Source organism: Manacus vitellinus, unplaced genomic scaffold (genome assembly GCF_001715985.3).
Source record: "Manacus vitellinus isolate BGI_N305 unplaced genomic scaffold, ASM171598v3 scaffold_54_pilon, whole genome shotgun sequence".
Taxonomy (NCBI): Eukaryota; Metazoa; Chordata; class Aves; order Passeriformes; family Pipridae; genus Manacus; species Manacus vitellinus.
The window spans coordinates 2,949,828-2,969,432 of NW_021940645.1; the positions used below are offsets into that span (position 1 = coordinate 2,949,828).

Here is a 19,605-nt window from a genome sequence, read left to right on the forward strand (position 1 = left end):
CATGTACCATACCAAAATTCTAGCTTTTTAACTTTGCCAAGTAACATTTGTGTAAGTATCCATGCATTTTCTGAAACACATAACGATAGTCCCAGTCACTGAAACTCATGGCAGACACTGCTAAAGGATCCACAAAATCAACTCAGTTCTTGTGGGAACCCGACTGTACAAGTAAAAAAATTGGTGTCACCTCATCTGCCCCTGAGGAAGGTTTCAGAAAGCTCTGTGATATGCAAGAGTTGGACTTTTGAAAAGTGATAAAGTAGTCCCTAAAATACTTGTTCCTTGCTATGGAAGATTTACTCCACCCAGCTGTGCATAACAAGAGAGAAAGTGCAATGGAGTGACCTCTGTATTTATGGCTTAGCACAAACGTCCTGTCCTTCCTGTACAGGGAGGGGTGAGGAGAGGGAGGCAAGGGGAAGAGCCACAGAACCTTTCTCACTTTGTAATTTTGTCATGCATGAAAAGGAGACAGGTCAAGTTCTCATACCCACTCTCCTAAAGTCACACTCTAACCATGTCCCATCAGCACACACTGCATGCAGTCAGTGTTTCTGCTGCAAACTGAGCACTGCAGGAGGTGAGGGGAGACCATCTGAGCACAAGACAGGGCAGCAGGATTTGGGAAACAGGTTAGTTTAGATCAAAGAGTCTTGTACCACAGCAGAAAATAAGCATGTCCCTGTGCCATAACCAGACAAGCAGATTTACCTGGAAGGCCTTTTGATTTCCTACTGGCATCAGCTTTGCTGTATCTTCATTAAATGCTTATAAGACTATGCTTTACTGGCAATATTGGGATGGGCAGGGAGTGAATAGCACTGTTCACATCCTGCATTTTACTTTATTTTTGGCATGAAGGCTATTTAGAAGACAGTATTGTCACTGACCATTGTCCTCTGCTCAGCAGAGCAGTCACAGGTCAAAACATATTCAGCATGGGACAGATACACCTGCCTGTCATCAGTGCTGTTTTAAAGAATTACATGACTCAGCAAGTCTTCAATTGGGAACCTATTTTAAGCCTCACTGTCATTAATTGTGAATAATCTTCCTAGGCAAAAGAGCAGACTTCTGCAAATGGTCAGGAAACTCTGCAGGATGGTGCTGGTCAATCAGAAGCCACATACAGTGAGAGAAGCCCGAATATACTAAAAATAGAACAAAACTAGAACAGACTTGACCTTTTGCTAGAACAAAGCTACTGTTTCTTCAAAGCTGTTAATGCTTTCTTATCAGACCTCAGTCTGTTACAGTCTTTAGCAATGGCATGTAGTAGAATGAAAACTGCAGGCCAATTTCTCTACAAAGGCCACCTCCTACTCAGGAAGCAAAACCAAGGCCTCTTCACAGCTACATGAAGAAAGATGGGTAACATTCGTTTTTTTGGACTTGAAGATTGTCATGACTACATAAAGGAAGATTTCTGAGGAGGAAGAGTTGAGGAATAACTAATCTAAATATAAACAAGAAATGGCATAGAAAAATTTGACTGACAGTTAATCCAAAGTCCATCGCTTGGAAGATTTTTTAAAAAGGACTGGACTGAGTAGTAGAAATATGCTGTAGTGAAAATCTTGCCATAGGAATTAATGAAGGCACCTTTACAAAAGATCTTCAATATTGCAAAAGTTCCAAAGGCTACCAAATCAAGATCTTTTTCTATTAATTTTTTTTTCTCTGTAACTACATAAAAAATTGAAATTCTACAAGTCTGGAAAGTGTTTAGATTCCACTTTGTATCCTACATAAAAAAAAGATTAATATTATTTCTTTATATGATTACATGGTTTATATGCATGAATTTTTATCATTAAACCCACTGAAGAGAGCTAAGGAGAAGGGGTGCCTTAATTACATTTCCATTAATTTTATATCTTATCAAATTACTAAAAAATACCTTTCAAAATAACATTAAGTGTAAGCACTGAGATATAATCTAGACGTTTTCTTTTTCATTATAACACATGCACTAGGACTATTTGAAACATAGCATCTGTATTTTGTTCATAAAACATTAAGGATACACAATTCCTATTTAAGTGAAGAAACTATATTAATACTTATTCAGAAAAAATGTCAAAAATCTAACTTGGTTAAAAATTAGAACTGGATAATTTTTTACTTAGGTACATTTAATGTTTGTGGAAAAACTGACTATTGATATTTTAAGTTCTATCAAAATTTCCCATATATAAATAAAATTCACCACCACTTTGGTTGACCAAAGTTTGATCTTGGCAACATTCAGGAAAAGTTAAAATGTTGCTCTTATTTCATGCAGTGCTGTTGATTTTCCACAGGCAGTAGTAAGATGGTGTGACCAGCATCTGTTTGTGTTCCCATAAGGAAAGTGTACATGCATGCTGTGAATTAAGTAGCATGTCTACTGAACTGCTATGGTACTTAGCTAAGAAAAGTGAAATGCATTTTAGAAGCAACTAGTGCTCATGTACTCTTTAATAATACTCAAGAATTGATTTTTTAAAAATATGTATGGTAGCCCTTTAAACACTCCAGTATTTGGCTGATTCATGCAAAATTCTCCATGAACTGTAGCTTTTCCTTATTTCTAACACAGAAAAACAATGGGAGTTTGAATGAACTTGACTGCTGATACAAATTTGGAAGCAGCAAAAAGCACAAGAGTTTGAGTCTGATCTCATGCACTGATTAATCCCTTTGATCAGAACTATTGCTACCAGATAAAGGTACCTGATTTGCAGTTTATAGAAGTTAATGAAAAAAAACAACCCTAAAGGCTGCCAGCAGGCCTGTGATAGAGTCAGCCTGTCACTGCAGAGAGCAGTGTTTCATCAGAGAAACTCCTGCCTCAGTCAGTGCCAAGGACTCCTAATGCAGCCAGCTGAGGGCTCACATCAACTGTTTCCATGGAAACCACAAACTCTTTAATGGAGTTGCATTTTTTGTTTCATTTGATGATCAGAGCACAAGCTAGAAAGGAAAGTAGCACTGCCCTTGGTGTACTTCAGATGGAATATGGAATATTTGGCAGCCTTGGCTATAGGTTTGCCATGTCTCAACTGACACAGCAAAGACCTGTACTATTGTACCAAAAAGATCTCATTCTAAGCACCAGCAGTGTCTCAAGTGCCTTTGCCACAGAGACAAATTAATAATTACTGCCAGAGAATGCAAATTATTTAAATGGAAATGCTAAACAATATTATCAATAGGTTGTCATCTAACATCTATTAATTATGCTATTACCTATTAATTACGCTTTGTTCACACTTAGTAAAAATATTTTGTTCATTTCTGTTGTTCTTTCAGCTGCTTTGTCAGTTTTATTCTAATTCAGACAACTTAAAGGTCAATAATAATTCTAGCTAATAATGGAAAGCTTTTTGACCAAATTTTCTATTCAGGAAAGAAAAGTTCTCCTTCTTTCAATAATCAGTTGAAGCAGTTACTGTTTTAAAACAGAATAAAATACTTTGTAAAACAGGCACATAATTATTTTAGTTTTAAAATGTTTTATTTCAGATAAAGCATGCTGCTATATACAGAAAAAGTGTGGGTCAAAGCAAGAGCAATACAGAATGGGCAACATATTCCTTAAATCTTAAAAGATGCTTTTAAAAGCTTCAGTGCAACAGTAGTATGATATATTCTTCTCACTCCTAAATCACCTCTAGCAAAATGTCATTTCCTCGCAGATCCTGAGCAACCCCAGCTATCTCTCACTTTTATATAATGATAAATTCAATTTTCCAACACAAAACTTACAGCAATGGTTTCAGCAAATAACCTCTACCAGTATAATATATTGAAGAAATACAACTTCACATTGCTAATATCTTATTTAAAACAGCATCATTCAACTATGCAAACTAAGTATGTCGTACATTTAGCAAGGTCTAGGCCAGTCAGTTTTTCTTTTCAACTTTCTTTCTCCTACTTCATTATCTTTACAGTAAAACTCAGTAAAAGTCTCATTCTTCTTCCTCCTAAAGAAATACTGTCAGCAACTTCCCTCTAATTTTCTCCTAAAGTTAAGGGACTACAATAGTGATGTTTTCCTGTATACTGAAGTTTGAGATAGTAAAGGAGTAAAGCTAAACTACTTTGAAATGAAGAACACGACCTGGGTTGTATTGTTATTTTTAGTTGTGGTGACAGTGAATGGCTAACAGGCTAACGACAGAAACCTACAGAGCAAGGCCCCAGCAGCGTGTGGGACACGCTGGGGCTCTAACTCAGGACAGCAGTTAATGTGTGACTGTAACTCTGTCTGTGTTTGCCCCAGAAACGTGGGCTTTTAACTTTTGACATTAAGGAGCTGCGCTGACAGGCCGTGATGCCAATTGCGCAATTTGGCAAAGCGTGGGCTGTTACGTTCCGTTTCAAACCTCTCCCTGTGGCATGAAGAAAGAGAGAGAGAGACAGAGACAGAGAGAGACATAAACACAGAAGAAAGAAAGGAGGGAGAAAGAAAGGGGTTAGGGACCATGGCTACCACTCCCCTGCCTTATAACTAGGGCAATGGCAATTTATTTGGATTTTCTCCTCAGCTATCAAACCAGCACAATGAAGGCTGGGTGATGCTTTTTGGACCATGTATGAAAGGTTTTGCAGTTGTTTATTTCTGAGAAGTAACTTGATGTAACTTCTTATTCTTTGACTTGTGCTTGGTATTACAGGGCTGCTTTTGCTAGAAATGCAGTGTAATCCCATTGTTTTCCTGCTACCAGTTTCTCTTGGCTTTTCCCTCCCTTGCCCCCAACTGAGCAGTCAGTAACAGTTAACTCATAAAAGTGCAAAATGAATGCAGGTATTTTCCATTCTGTAACACCTAGGCCAGCCCATATATATCCTGCTGTCCTTCCTGCAAGGACCATCACCCACAGGTTTAAACAGTACTTTTCTACAGCTTTTCTCAGCATTAGTAAGTATTAGTGTTTACATTTGCATAAATATTTCTGGTCATAGGTGTCACAAAGCAGAACAACATGGGATTTTCAAAGCAGAGTCCTGTGAAGTATTGGCCATCTCCTGCCCTCCCTGGCTACCTCTGACTGCACACTGGGGCTGTCGAGCTGTGTTCAGCACCTCTCAGGGTTTAGCCTTTTCTAGACACTCTACAGTTTAAATTCAGGTTTTGTAAATAAAAAGGGGAAGAAGGGGGATGTGAGATGAGAGCACAGTGAAGGAGAAGTATATCAAACAGAATGGAAAATAAAATGTTCTTGTTATTTGCAAAATGTATTTGAATCATTGCAAACAAGGTAATTTTTTTCCTCATTATTTACACTCAAAACACAAGACAATTAATTGTGTTAATGCAGTGGAACTTGAGAGTGAAACCAGCCAAATAGAAAGGAGCAGACTGAGCTGGTTTTACTCCTCAGGCTGAAGAAAGCACAAAACAATAAACAGAGTAAATGCCAACAAATTCACTGATATTTCTAAATCTTCTGTTCTTAATAACACAGTGTCATGCAAGTAACACTCCTAAAGAAGTGTTGATGTATGACTTCCCAAAATATCTTTTATGCTTTTAAGTAATTAAAAGATATAAAGTATTCCTAGTTGAAACTTCCTGATGGCATTTTTTCCAGTTAAACCAGAGTGTACCAGCTACAGTGGGTCTGACATGCAATTTAAGAATTCCCTCACTACTTTCGAGAAATTATCCCTCCATTCAAGGAAAAGGTATTCAGAAACATGTGTTTGGCTTGAAATAGATCCCTTCTTTCCAGAAAATAATCCACAACGATCATCACACCAGCAATGGAAAGTTTTCATAGCAAGTCATAATCTCATGGGTGCCTTCAAAATAGCAGCAGCACGAGCGAGGGACAGTCATGCAACGCTCATTAATATTAACTGAAAGGGATATTCTGCCACTTGAAAATGCCCAAGCTCCATGGCTTTCATTTAGAACATATGTCATGAAGTTAGAAGCAGCAATCTAAAAGTGACTATTTTTATGTAAAGCAGTTCTGTCAAAAATAAGCTACACGTATCACCCCCTGTCCTCCAAGAGTTTGGGAGAAATCTGATCAGCATTTCATGCAGCTCTTGCAAGAGAAAGCACCAGAGAGATTGCTCACAGCATGCCCTGAGACCAAAATCCCCTGCCCTCCAAAATCTCTGGCAGTTTAACTTTTGGAACATGAAGGATTTTTCCAGAACTCCAGCACAGCAGGGCGTTAACACAACACTGAATCTGGCAAGACTCAGGTTCCGCAGTTTCATGGAAACCTTTTGCTTTCAGGAACCCAGGAAACCTTCCAGATGATCCCAAACTGTGGACATGGAGAAAGGTGTGGTTGTATAGTCTGGATCTGGAGTAGACACTGAAGAGGACTTTCTACTCCATTATTATGCTGGAAGAGTGAAGTTCAAGTATGGAGTCTGTGCATCTGTCATAGGCCCTTCCATCCCTTACAAAATCAAAAGTAGCAGGAGCCTTCCCAAGGGATGAAACAGAAGGGGTCCAACAGGCCCCAAAGAGCTGATGCATGCACAACTGGGGCTTTTGCTACCACATCTCCAGTGGAGTGTGTGCAATGTTTGAGGCAGGCACCAACCCACCCACATGGGACAGGCACTGTCAGGGAGGCAGGAAGGAGACCCCATTTCATTCCTTGCCCCAGAGCTCACACCAATTGCACAGTTCCTGTGTAACTACCTAGTATATGTTCCCTTAACTCTACTACCAATGAATGCCCTTAAACCTGTTCAGCTGTGCCTAAACATAGCCAGAATCTCCTTGTGAAGACAAAGGATAACACAGTGAAACCTCAAAACTGCAGAAAACATGCAAAGCACAGTGAATATAGTCATGTACTTCGAGATAGAATGTGCAATTTCTACATGTTGATGTGTTACTAGATAATTATTGTCAACATATCTGATACCATTTTCCAGTATCTAGTATTTTCCAAAGCCACAGACTACACCTAGAAAGATTATTCCTCTAAAACAACATATTACTCTCAGATGTGAATGGGGGACTCTTAAGTTCATCACAATGCTTTAAATCCCATCATAGTAAGGATTTGGATGTGTGCTATTACATCAAAACAGATAATGCACAATACATTTAATGAGAATTAGGCTTGCACATTTGAGGGAAGAAATAAATCCCTGAGGGATATAATGTCAAGCCTGATGTTCGGGCACTCAGCCATGAACTGGGGTGAACTGCAATGGAAGGTTTATAGCAAACATCAGCTGAAAGCACATTTGTATTCTCACAGGGAAGATAACAGATTTCTTTCTCACTGATTCAACATTTGTAACTTGCACTGTGATCAAAAGCTCAGAACCTTTAAAGAAGCCGTACAGCAGTAAAAAGAAAAAAAAAAGAATAAGGAAAGGAGGTGGTTTGAGTATCAAACACATCACAAACCCAGCCAGTGGCTTAGAGCAGCTCATGTGAACAGGGATTTGAAGTATGCAAACAGAAAATAAGGCTTACACGCAGGATGCTCTTGATTCAACTGCAGTTTTTAGCTCAACATAAGAATCTCTAATACATCTATTTCCTGGCTATGCAGGATGATGATAAATCTTTAATTCCATATTATATCTCTGAACATATCCACTTTTTAAGTGTTTTTGATGGATCATATGAAACAAATACATTTATCCACTAGCAAAAGCAGTCCTGTGCTTCCGTATTCTATAAATTTGGGTCATGTTTATTCCAAATAAAACATCAGCTAATGATTATGGGTATGGATGGAAACAACTCCTTTACTGTATCATTTAAGGAGAATCAAATGTCAATCAGAGGGTCATCCAAATAAATTGCTCACAAATTTCAGTGCTATCACAACATTATATATTTTCATCCAGTTACACAATCAAGTAGTTACATGGGGCTTGGAATTCATCACATTCACACACCCAGTAAAGTACAGGAAAGTTGCATGAGCAAAGAGCTTTGAGATTTGAACACACACTCCAGGAATTTTGCACTGTCTTTCCTAAAAGCATGCTAATTTTTTATCCTTCTCATTCAAATGCCTCTCACAAATAGCATTTTAATTTCAGTGATTTTTAAGTAAATGTATTAGACTATTTTAGGACAAAAATATAATAAAGGAGGTTCATATTAATGCCATTTTAAAACATTATTGGGTTATCAGGAAGGAGAAAGCCATATTTTTCACAGGGAGTTGCCTACCTTGACCTCCTCAGGGCTTCTTCATCTGGATCTTGCACTGTAGACAAAAAATGTTTCAGTTAAAAAAGAAAGAAAGGAAGGAATTGGCTTTATGATGAAATTATAAGTTCCTCAGAAACTTATCAAAAGCCTATCTAAAGGTGCATTAAGCTGATTTTGCAGCAGTGGAATCTGTAAGAACACCATGAGGAAGAGCAGTTCCCCAGAGATGGGAAGGAGGATGTTTGGAGGAATGTAGCTATTACAATGCCTTTGTCATTCATTTATTAGCAGTGTTTCACAGCTGTAGGCAATGATTCTACAGAGAGGTCCTGCTGTTTTGCAGGAAAGCACAAGAGGCATGAGCAGCAGATTCATAGGAAACACTAACTATTTCCCTCTGATGTGGGAAAGGACCCTGAACTTCCTTATCTCTAGATCAGAAACCAGCTGTGAAGTTAGTACCAGGTGGTCAGAAAAATATTTCCATAGGCAACAAGCAGCAAAGTTCAATCTCCTGTGACATTCATAGCAGATCTAGGTTTAGACAACAGGGCTGATAGAATCATAGATTCAAGACAAATGGTGATCCATGATTTTTTTTGACCTCCAGAAGTCACTTCTATAAAAGGCTGTTACAAGAGACATGACCCATTTGTCATTTTTTCTAATGAATGGACAGCTTTGTAAGTCTAGGCTGCTGGAGAACAAAAAATTGCACTGCAGAAATTTTATTTGTAAGTAGGAAGAACTATGGGGTCCCAAATGCTCTTTTACTATAGAGTCTGTTATAGTTTTATGGTGAGACCCCTGGCAGATCAAAGAATTTTCCTCACAAAGCATAAGGTGAGACTGTACACTTTGATTTCCCTTTCTCTCTAGTTACATCCAGGATCTTGGACTGAAAACTACGAGTCTGGTCATGAGTATTCCTTCAGTATCAGTGGCCAATGCCGGGGCGATACATAACGACAGGAATCTGCAGTGAGGATGAGGAGGATGTTCTGTAATTCCACTTACTGTACTCTGTCCCAGTCATCTGGGCGAGGATGCGGAAGGACTTGGACTGCAGGTTGGCGGAGCGGCGGCTCCAGTCCTCGCTCTCATCCTCGGGCTTGTTCTGAGTTTTCAGCACAGCCTGGTACACCGGGGAGGCACTGTCTACGTGAGGGTCTTTGAGAGGGAGGGTACTGCAATTCAGAAAGTGAAACGTTGTGAAACGGCACATGGTGCCTTTCCTCCCAGCCTCTCTGGTCGCAGTTTATCACCCAGAGTAACAGCAATCCACAACATGGCTTTGAAAGTACCACTTCTTAAAAAAATACGTTGGTCAATTTTATGTTATGGCTCGTTCTATCTTTAGAATGGCCTGTTATCATCAAATCTGCATATTCAAAACAGCATGACAATGCTTGGAAATATCTGTTTATGATTCCTCAGCCAAGGAAGCCACAAGCTTACAGTGGTTAGAATAACGTGTGGTGATAAAGGCGAGTATGCCAGGCAAAAACATTTATTTCTCTGAGAATTCCTGTCCCCTATTATTTCTTATAAAAATTACTTCATGTAGATACTGTTTTATGCTACTTCTTTAAATTACAGTGTTAGGCCAATGTGCTTTGAGATTGTACTTAGAAATAAAAACCATATTTCATTATAAAAATAATGTGGTAGGCTTTTATAGCTCTTTCTAGAGATGATTCTTTGTCAAACTCTGAATTAAACTTCCATCTGCCATAAGTCTAGATTCATTGTCTACTAAACCTGTGAAGCAAAGAAGTCTAGACTTGTACTCAAGACTTGCATACATATGCTGTATCTGAAATCTTTAGCAACAGAATGTATCTGAGTCTTACAACATGTCTACTCATCTTGCAAAGTGATATATCCAGGAAAAAACTTTCAATTGTGCACACCTAAAATCAAAGCTACAAAAGTCTGCAGCACAAGTGAAGTAACCTCTCTTTGATTTATGATGCAAGCTAGAAACAGGCTTAGTAACTTAATAGTGCCTTTTTTTCCCCCTGTGAAAATAACTTCTGCATAGCACACAGTTAAAATTAACTATTAACAGAGCTGCAGGAATATACACTGAGGGGATGATGTATGCTTGGAGTAACTTGGCTCCACGGCTTCTCTAAATACAAGGTCTATTTTTGAAGCAAGTGATTTATTGTAACAGCTTTAACTTGTTATTCCATAAAGAGCTTTGCAAGCAGCAAGCTCAACTTCAGGAAAACTGAGAAACGGTTCTGTTAAAAGTTAAGGGCCATTTGGTCCAACTAAGTCACTGCCATAAAGTTCCAGGAGCAGCCCCCTGCTATAAAAGTTTCTTCCTTGGTTCAGGCTCAAACTTAGTGTTCTCTAAGACACCATTGTGCAGAGAAAATCTACAGAGAAGCTGAGTCTGTGATTTGAAGACCTGAGAGAAATCATGAAAAAGCCAAGAACCATGTCTGACATCCTACACACAGCAATAACATACACTGTGATGAAAAATATTACCAGGTAGTGCTTTAAATATCAGTATTTTCCAGCTGACACACTCCTCTTCATCAATACACGGTTTTGATGGATCTGGACATAATAGCAGGGGACGTGTTCTTCAGGTCAGACCACAGGTGGCTCACAAACATGGTCAGTGTTTATATGGACCCAAAAGCACCCTGTCTCTCTAGGAGTTTTCAGGTTTTATTGAAGGAGTATTTATGTTCTTCATAACCCCCAATATATGCAAACTTATCACTTTCTTGAGGACCCAGCACAGCACAAACCTCAGTAAATTTTTTTTTTTTTGCATGTTTCAGCACAATCATCTACGTGATGGAGTACAGCTTGGAAAAAAGGTGAACTTAGAAAAAAACCTGACTCTTCAGTTTAAGCTCTGCCACAAAACATACAAGTCATGTAAAAAATGTTTCTCAGTGTGAAAGACACCCTGTAGGAAGAAGCAGCATTTTCCAGCTCCTCTTTTAGCTCATGTTTCCAGACCACTATCCTTACAATACCTAAACACTAGCAGGTACAGAAGGCATAATGTAGACTTGTTTATTTTGGGGAGGGTGTGCCATCAGTTGCTTGCAGTAGTGTTGCTCCTAGTGGAAGATGGGAGAGCAGTAGTCTTCCTCTTCTGGCCCATCACATATGGCTGAAGGGCTTGCTGAGGCAGGGCACAAAGTGTGGGAGCAGGAAGAGTCTTTGCATGGAAAAGATTCTCTGTAATACCAACAGTAAGTCAGCAACCCACTTGGGACCGTTCTGCTGCTGCCTCTGACACTTGGCTATGCTGAAAAGTTCTGTCACTGTAAAGGTCTTGTTAATGTTCCCCAAAAGATGACCCCAGAGGCATTTGAGGGTGCTGAGCACCCAGTACCTTGCCCTGTATGACTGCTATAGCTGACTGCCTGAATTGGGCCAACAGTTAACTTTATATTCCCAGATTGACTTTTTAATCTTGCTGAAGCTTAAAAAACTGCTGGTTTTAGCAGTGTGATAGCACATTTCCCAGCTGCATACTGTTGCAAAGTGGATAATAAACCTTTGCTGACTTCGACCATAGACCACTGTGGCAACAGCACCATGCAAGTTACAGACAGTACAAATTCCTTTGACTGAATCCTCTTGCTGAAATGCTTTGTTCTTGTATTATGACCAATATACAAAAAAAGCAGTTTAAAGGTTTATGTATAATTATGCTATTAACTCAAGGTTAGTTAAAAAACTAGAGCTAAAGGCTGGACCACAAATTTCACAGTAGCAATGTGTGGCATTAACAGGACATATTAATATCCTCATGGTAGATGATTAAGGCAGGAAATGGAGCTTGCTGAATTAAACTTCCCTAGCAGAGTGAAACATGCTCATATAAATTGAACTAAATTAATGTAATACATTGGAATATTTCCAAATCTGCCTTTAATTCAACAGGCCTTTTTCTTTTTTAAAAATCATAATTACATTGTAGATGAGTAACTAGGACATATGAGCCACGCAGCATGGAAGTGCAAAATAGAGCACATCGCTGATTATGAGCATTTCATAAACCTAAATGTGACAGTTGATTCTTACAGACAGCCTAAAGATGCACATAACCATGTTAATACCTCTGTTATACCTCTTTGTAATTTAATTTCTTTCCATCTGGGTGTGGATGTGCAGAAATATTATTCATCTTTAAGCATATTACTCGAAATAGATGTTACTGAAAAAGAATTCTTCCCCAATGGGTTAGAGCTTTCGTGGGTTTCCACACTACAGCCTGAGGTATTTTAGCAGGAGTCAATAAAGAATGATACTCCTTTTTCACATCATCATACTAGTCACACATTATTGACATTAAAACAAACTTTAAAGACAGTCAAACTTCTTTGAGTAAGTAGCAGTGGGATTATTATTTTTTGGACTCCATTATAAACTACAGTTTACCACATGAATGGTACCCTGGAGTCATTAGCCAGGTTTAATTTAAATAGATAATGAGTAAAACTTAGGAACACTGCAGTGTTCTACCCCTGGTGTAGACACACCATGAAATATTGTGACTTCAGATATTAGACTGATTCCAGCTATTCAATAAAAGGGCTAAGAGGTAAAAATCCTCACAACCCAATAAAAAATCAAAAGTTCATGTAGAGTGGTAAATATCTACCCAAGTTGACTTACTGTAGAGAATACACGAGACTTTAGTTTCTACCCAATCACATTATTGATTCTGCTACTTTAACTTTTCAGTTCTTAATCTGGACAAAGATGTTGGATTTATGTCTATTTATGACTTGTGAATTTGGCTCAAACTGCATAACAGAATTTAGAAGAGGTTTGACAGAAATGTAATCAAAATGTACTAACCATGTTGGTTTTACTGCAACCAACTCTTGCTTCTTGGTTTAGCAAAATCAATTAAAACAAAAAAAAACATAGAAAGAGAAGAAAAGATAAGAAGCCATGGCATTCAAAATTCTCTGCCTTTCAGTTCCAGTGTGATGTCTGAGTAACTGCAGTATGAATAATTCTATGCTTTCCTTTGTGTTTTCCATGGTGGTCCAGTAAGTGTGGGTTATTTTCTAAGTGACAAGAGTCTGATTCTGATCTCACTAAGCTACAGCATCACTGATTTCAAATAGTGAAACTAGAAAATGAATTCTTCTCTTGAGCCTGTCTGTCCCTCATCACAGATAGAAGAGGTAAGCATGTTTCCAGGTACTGTCTGCCCTTTAGGTCTGCAGTCTGAGTGTGCTTACCATCTTACAGACATCTCGTGGCTTCAGGGCTGACCTCTAACGTGAAATGAAAAGCCAGAAGAAGAAAAATTAAGCACTGAGACTGAATTATATGCAGAGAATTGACACAAAATGAATCAGTACACAATTTGGTCTGCATTTATATGAAAAACTCCTCATACAAATACTTCTGCATTTAGCATAATCTTATCTCAGACTTGACCAACTAAGCAAATGAAAGAACATATCACTTTGCACTGCAAATTAAAGTTCAGAATATCATGGAAGCCAAAAGAACCCAAAGGTTTAATCGAATGAGTATCAGTCAATGGGTAGGCCATTGTTAGGGCAGCACAACCCTTGCTAGGTTGCTAGATATATAGATTAAAAATGTTGTGTTAATTGTAATAAAAAAACCTACAGAGAAAATTGGATAGTCACTAAGTGTTATAAATAAAAAAAAAAGGCAAGAAAAGTTACAAGACAGGCTGTAGCTCTGAGCACAGTAGGAATAAAAACATTAGTTTCTCCTTGGGATCAGGTGAATGTTTGGCTTAGGAGTCACATTCCAAAATGCAGCAAAAGCTTAAAGGGTAGCTTATATAGTTAATCTTAAAGAAAAATTTTTTTTTGCAACATTACATGGGAGAACACAGTCATGAAGTTGTCTGCAAAGAATAATGTTTAACTAGAACTGTCTAATAGAAAAGGATTAATGGAAATAACCATCTCATATCAAAAACACCCATGCAATAGGTGGCTTCCATGTTCAAAATGAGAAAAAAAATAAAAACTTTAGAACACATTGATGTTTAACACACACTTTGCTGCTGGTGGTGTAATGACTCAACACTCCATAACAGTCTATTTTTTATCTATGTATCCATTCATTTGGTTCTTTTAAAGATATGTACATATATCTTTAATATATATATGTATGTATCTAATATAATTCATGACTATCTTTTAATTTATTATTCAAGCCTCTCTTATTATTGAGATTCTTTACTTCACAATTCTATGTGTTAAAACAAATCCCTAATCTCCCTGGTTGCACTTTTTGGACTTCTCTCACTCTATCTGGGAATTTCCAGGAACAGCATTTTCCCCTCCCTGCAACACAGGCAACACTGTGTCTTGATTTCTTCCACAGGTGGGAAAAGACAAGGCTCTTTTCCAGTCCAGTAGAGCCACTCCTGGTGACTGGAACTGCATTTGAGAGATTCCTTTCATGTGCTGCTTATAAAATGAAAAGGATCTATGTACTCAGCAGTGGAATTTTATAATCATCTGATCACTTAAATAAGCAATTTTTTTAAACATTACCATTTGCATTTAGTAGAAAATTCCAATATATGATAAAATGTCTCATATAATCCATGCCTATGAAAGATGTGAACCATTATAAAGAACAGAGAATGAATGAACTTCTCTCTTTGTACTTGGCTAATTGGAAGCATGGTCAAAACTTGCTTGGGATTGCTTGGGATCCATCATTAGGTAGAGCTGTGATGCAAAAAGTTAGTGGGAAAAAATATATATATAAAAAAAGAGAGAAAAATGGCCAGTAAAAGGGAGCAGAAGCAAATACATAATCCAGGTTCATTTTGAATAAGCCTAAAGCTAACATATTGAGAAGAAACTATGTTAAAGTGTGTTGCTGTACCTATGTTTGGTGTCACATGAAAAGAAGGTAAGCTCAATTTTGGGTAGAAAGACACCTGGCAAGAGAGAAATCTGGCTGCATTCATTGCATGTGTAACTTCAGTTAAGTTGTAACAGCTCTGGATAAGTTAATCAGATGGATTTCCAGAAACATGCATTGGTAAAAGCAGAGTTATTAAAGATCAGTGGCTTTTGCCATAGTCCAAAGGGTATGTGTAAAACATATGTACTGTACGTAAACCAGGGAGAGGGAAAATACAGCAAAACACTCCATTCTGCAGAATAAACCAGTAGCCAGTACTAAATAAATATTTTGCATTCTTCACATATCAATAAAAATTCCACCCCCCTTTCCTGTTATTCCCAAGCTATGCATATAATACAGTGATTATTACAAAGCATGGTCATCAGAAATGAAAAGCCATCCAATGTCATATACAGAGCACTAGATATATTTTTGTGTGGTTTACCAGTTCTAGGAGGAATACTAAAAGTGAAAAGTTAAATTAAAGTATCCCTGACCATGGTAGACTTTTGGAACCAGATGATCCTTAAGGTCCCTTCCAGCACAAACCATGCTACGGTTTTCCAGTTATCTATCCTTTTAACTTCAAAACATGGAAGTGCTTTTAAACATTGTCTAGTATTGATATGTATTTTTATGTATAATATACCCCAATAAAAAGAGTCCAGGAAGAGCAACCATGTCATGCAGGCAGGGACTGTTACATGTACCATGCAGACAAAGAGCATTCCACACAAGGAAATGACCTTACCCAGCAAATTCTCCACCCTGGGCTTGTGCCTGGCCTGCAATTGCATCCATGATAGCATCCTGGGAATACATGCTGATCGGGGTGTTATACTGGGCGTGAATTATAGTAGCCTTGCCACCAAGGCCCTTCACCTCAATGGGTTTGTGTGTAGACAGGGCAGAGTCCTTCAGGACATTGGGGTTGAAACGCTCCGTGAACTCCGGGCTGGGTTATGCAAGAGTGAGGTTCCACAGGGAGGGGAAGGGAAGAAAGGAGAGAGGCGTGAGAGTTAAGTGAGAGAAGCACCACTGGCAGAGGAGTGTGCATGTCTGTTCATGGCATCTCACCAGCAAAGCTTCCCATCACAGAACAGGAGACAACACAAGTACCAAGTCACAGTTAAAAGCTGGCTGCCCCAATGGATGACATTTGTGTGCTGGCTCACAGATGTATAAAGAGGAAAACAAAGGTGAAATAGCTGTCACTGCATTAAAACATCATGACAAATCCCTAAGTATTTATGTGATACTAAAATTCTGCTGCTACATGCATATATACCTGTAAGTGTACACAGACATACACACAGGTATATGTGCATGCCCATGGGATATACATACACACTGCACTTTATCCACTGCATCCATTCATGCTTTCAGCATTCTGACAAAGCACTAGGAAATGCAGTCGGGTGAACAGATTTTTGGTCCTCTATTATTTAGAAGGTTCCAGTACTTTCTGTCTGGATTATTAATCACAGTGAAATTTAGTTCTTGTGCCTTTTAATAATCTTCAAGGTTTTCCTCACAAAGACTAAATCTTCCCAAAATCTCTGTACAGCCAGCCCCAAGTGTTGCTACAGCATGATAAATGCTCAGTCTCAGACCAAAATATCCTACATTGCAACCAATGGGACAATTGCATTTGGAAGAGTGGCTGCTGCAGCTTCCATTTATGAGGAAGGACTTTTATTTGAGAGACTGAGCCCCAACCAAGTTAAATAAAGCTCCCATTACATCAGAGCAAGCCAGTTTAATGTCAGGCTGCAGCCAAACAGCACCTGGCTTCCTTGTAGGGCCGAGTTGTACATTGTTGTAGCCCTAGAGCAAGGACTGAGCATTGCCCAGAGTTTCAAGGAGAAAGTTAACCCTCAGCTGTCAGACACTGAAGTAGCTGCTCTTCTCTAACCTATGGAAATCAGATGATTCTCTAGTCTGCTCTTCCTGTCCTGCCAGCAGCAGAGGGATGCCAGCAGAATAGATTCCATATGCTCACTAAATTGGAAAAGTTTTTCTCTTTACACACACAATAGTTTGCCTGTTTGCCATGGGTTAACCCCAGAGGGTTAAAACTGAACCCTCAATCCAGCATGGAGGAAAAAGTAAAATCAAGTAAAGCTGGCAGCCATCTGACTTAATCTTCCAGAGATCATCACAGGTGATGTGCCAGCTCTGAACCCAGCCAGGGGATTCCACTATGTTTTCAGCCTTTTGTTTGGTGGGATGCCCTGACTGAAGACAGACAGAGAGATACACATATCATTCCAAATACTTGATAGAACATTGACAGCCACATGCTCAAGGAACAGAGACACATAAATGCACATGCTGCATCACAACCACAGCCTTTAGATACACACGTCAACCTTTTAAGGGAGGGAACCAGGAAGCTGCATTATGCACTCAAAAAGTGAAAATCATCTTTTTACAAAGACATTTTCACATTTAAAATATATCTCCATTAACTATTCATCAACGATGACAGTTTTATTATTACACTGGCATCATCTGTTGAAGGGTGATGTGCAGGGACGTGCAGGTTGCTACACTGAGCATGAACGTGCCTTACTTCAACAACATCATCTCTTTTCTTTGTAATACCCTAAATGATCACATGATAATTACAAACACACAGGTCCTCAAGATCTTGAATTTAGTATTCTCTTTCCTCCATGCTGTTGAGTATTGAAGAGATTCTAAACTCAAGATCTGAGAAGATTGTGTGAATGAAAGGACAGAGGTTAAATATGCCACCTTTAAAGAATAAAGTTCTAAGCAGTTGGTTTCCACAACTACAGAAATCAAAGCTAGTAACGTCAGAACAGCCTAAACTTCCCTAACAGTAGCAGCAGGAGTGATTTGGGCTTTCACTTGTGGTCTTTAAACAGTTTCAGTGATGTCTTTCAAGAAGTTTTAGTCACGTTACACATACCAAGGTAAAACTTTAACTGATGTTAACAGGATTCCCATAAAACTAATAGAAAAATGGACAGGTTTTCATCTGCAGAGTATTGTTCATAACTCTGGAGGTAGAGAGAAGATATTAGTGCTTGTGAGGGGTGTTGCTCTCTAGGACAAAGTGGCAGAGGTAAGGCTGCAGGAACAGCTGGAGCACTGCTGCAAAATGAATGGGATCTTCTCCTAAGATAGAAAAGGATTGGAAAAATAAATGCCAAAGCAAGTAAGATTAAAAACACCCCAATACTGTGACTTCTGCTTTCTAAGACAATTGTGTCAGAATAATTATCAGTGTAAATTGGCTAGACTTTGTCACACCAAAGGAGTTCCAGCGTTTGCATGACATCACACCCACACCTCACTAAAATCAACTGAGAATGCTGGATCAGTGTAAGTTATGTGTATTAAATATTATCTCAACTTTTATGTATTCTACTGCTTCTAACCTTGTATCGTCAGTTTAAATTTCACATTTAACTATGAGAATTATTTATTTTATGCTGAATTTAACCCAGTCTCTAGAAATTTCTGGATAACATCCATTTCAGGGACAGAAAGTGAGAGTTTAGAGATAATCCTCTGCCCTTAGAAAACCAAAGATCAAAACTGAGGACTCTGTGAACTTTCTTAAATAAAGCAGATTGACCATATTTTCAAATAGTTATTTCTTGTTTGGGCAATACATTTACTAAGGTAAATGACTTTGTGGATTTTTTTTCCATATCTGTATCTCATACCAACCTGAACTTGAATTTCAGCGGAGTGGGGCTTTGGAAATTAATTTTATGTCAAAGCTGAAAGTACATTGCTAATAATACACCAAAAAAGGCTCAGATAATGCTCAAAGTCTGAAGGCATGAAGGCTACTGAAAGATTTCAGAGGACTTAAACCTGACCTGTAGAAACAAAAGCTTTTGAAAGCCTTCCCAAGAACTGAGCAGGCTCAGCTGCCAACTCCATTGCCAGCCTTAGAGCCTCACCAAGTGCGTGGTGTGCTCAGAAGGGAGCACTGCAGGACACCAGAGGCAGCACAGGATGCTGGCCATACCAAGCAGGTTTTTAGAAAAACACTTCCACTCGCAAGCAGACACAGCAGGAGCACAGGGGATCATGCTACCCCAGAAAACACATCTTCACATACACAGCAGAAGACAAACATTTGGCACTATATAGAAGTGATACTAACTTGGCAGCGGTGTTGGTTATGACCTAAAAGAAGAGAAAGAGAACAAACAACATCAACCACACAGAAAAAGTCAATAGTTTTTAGAGTGCAAAGGGCAGAATGTATTTATGAAAGCTTGCTACAGGCTCTTTTCACACCATCTACAAATAAGAACAAAAAGTAAATGTATGCCTAAAAACCCCAACATGATTAAGAAAGGAAAAAATTTGGGGATTATACTTGATCCAGTAGGACTTAGTAGGGTACCATGGCATTTTGGCTGACCCTTGAACATGATTTTATTGCTGTACATCCCTAAAAGTACTACTACCAAAGTGTATGGGGGGAGGGAGCAGAGGGAATAAAAAAGGATTTGCAGAGTATATTCTCATCTGAAAATAGCATATGAGTGGTAGAAATTATA

The 19,605-nt window shown here is 38.6% G+C and overlaps 1 protein-coding gene across 1 annotated transcript in view; it reads right to left on the reverse strand.

Moving 5' to 3' along the window:
* Window positions 1–3,480: 3,480 nt before the first annotated feature.
* The window catches only part of LDB3 (LIM domain binding 3), a 74,588-nt gene continuing 58,463 nt past the window's right edge, over window positions 3,481–19,605 (reverse strand). Inside the window, exons 5-9 of the mRNA XM_008933661.2 lie at window positions 19,203–19,225; window positions 15,804–16,007; window positions 9,164–9,333; window positions 8,165–8,201; window positions 3,481–4,382 (exon numbers count right to left, since the gene is read on the reverse strand). Of these exons, the coding sequence (XP_008931909.1) occupies window positions 4,286–4,382; window positions 8,165–8,201; window positions 9,164–9,333; window positions 15,804–16,007; window positions 19,203–19,225 (531 nt within the window). The 3' untranslated portion in view covers window positions 3,481–4,285. The remainder of the gene's footprint in view (window positions 4,383–8,164; window positions 8,202–9,163; window positions 9,334–15,803; window positions 16,008–19,202; window positions 19,226–19,605) is intronic.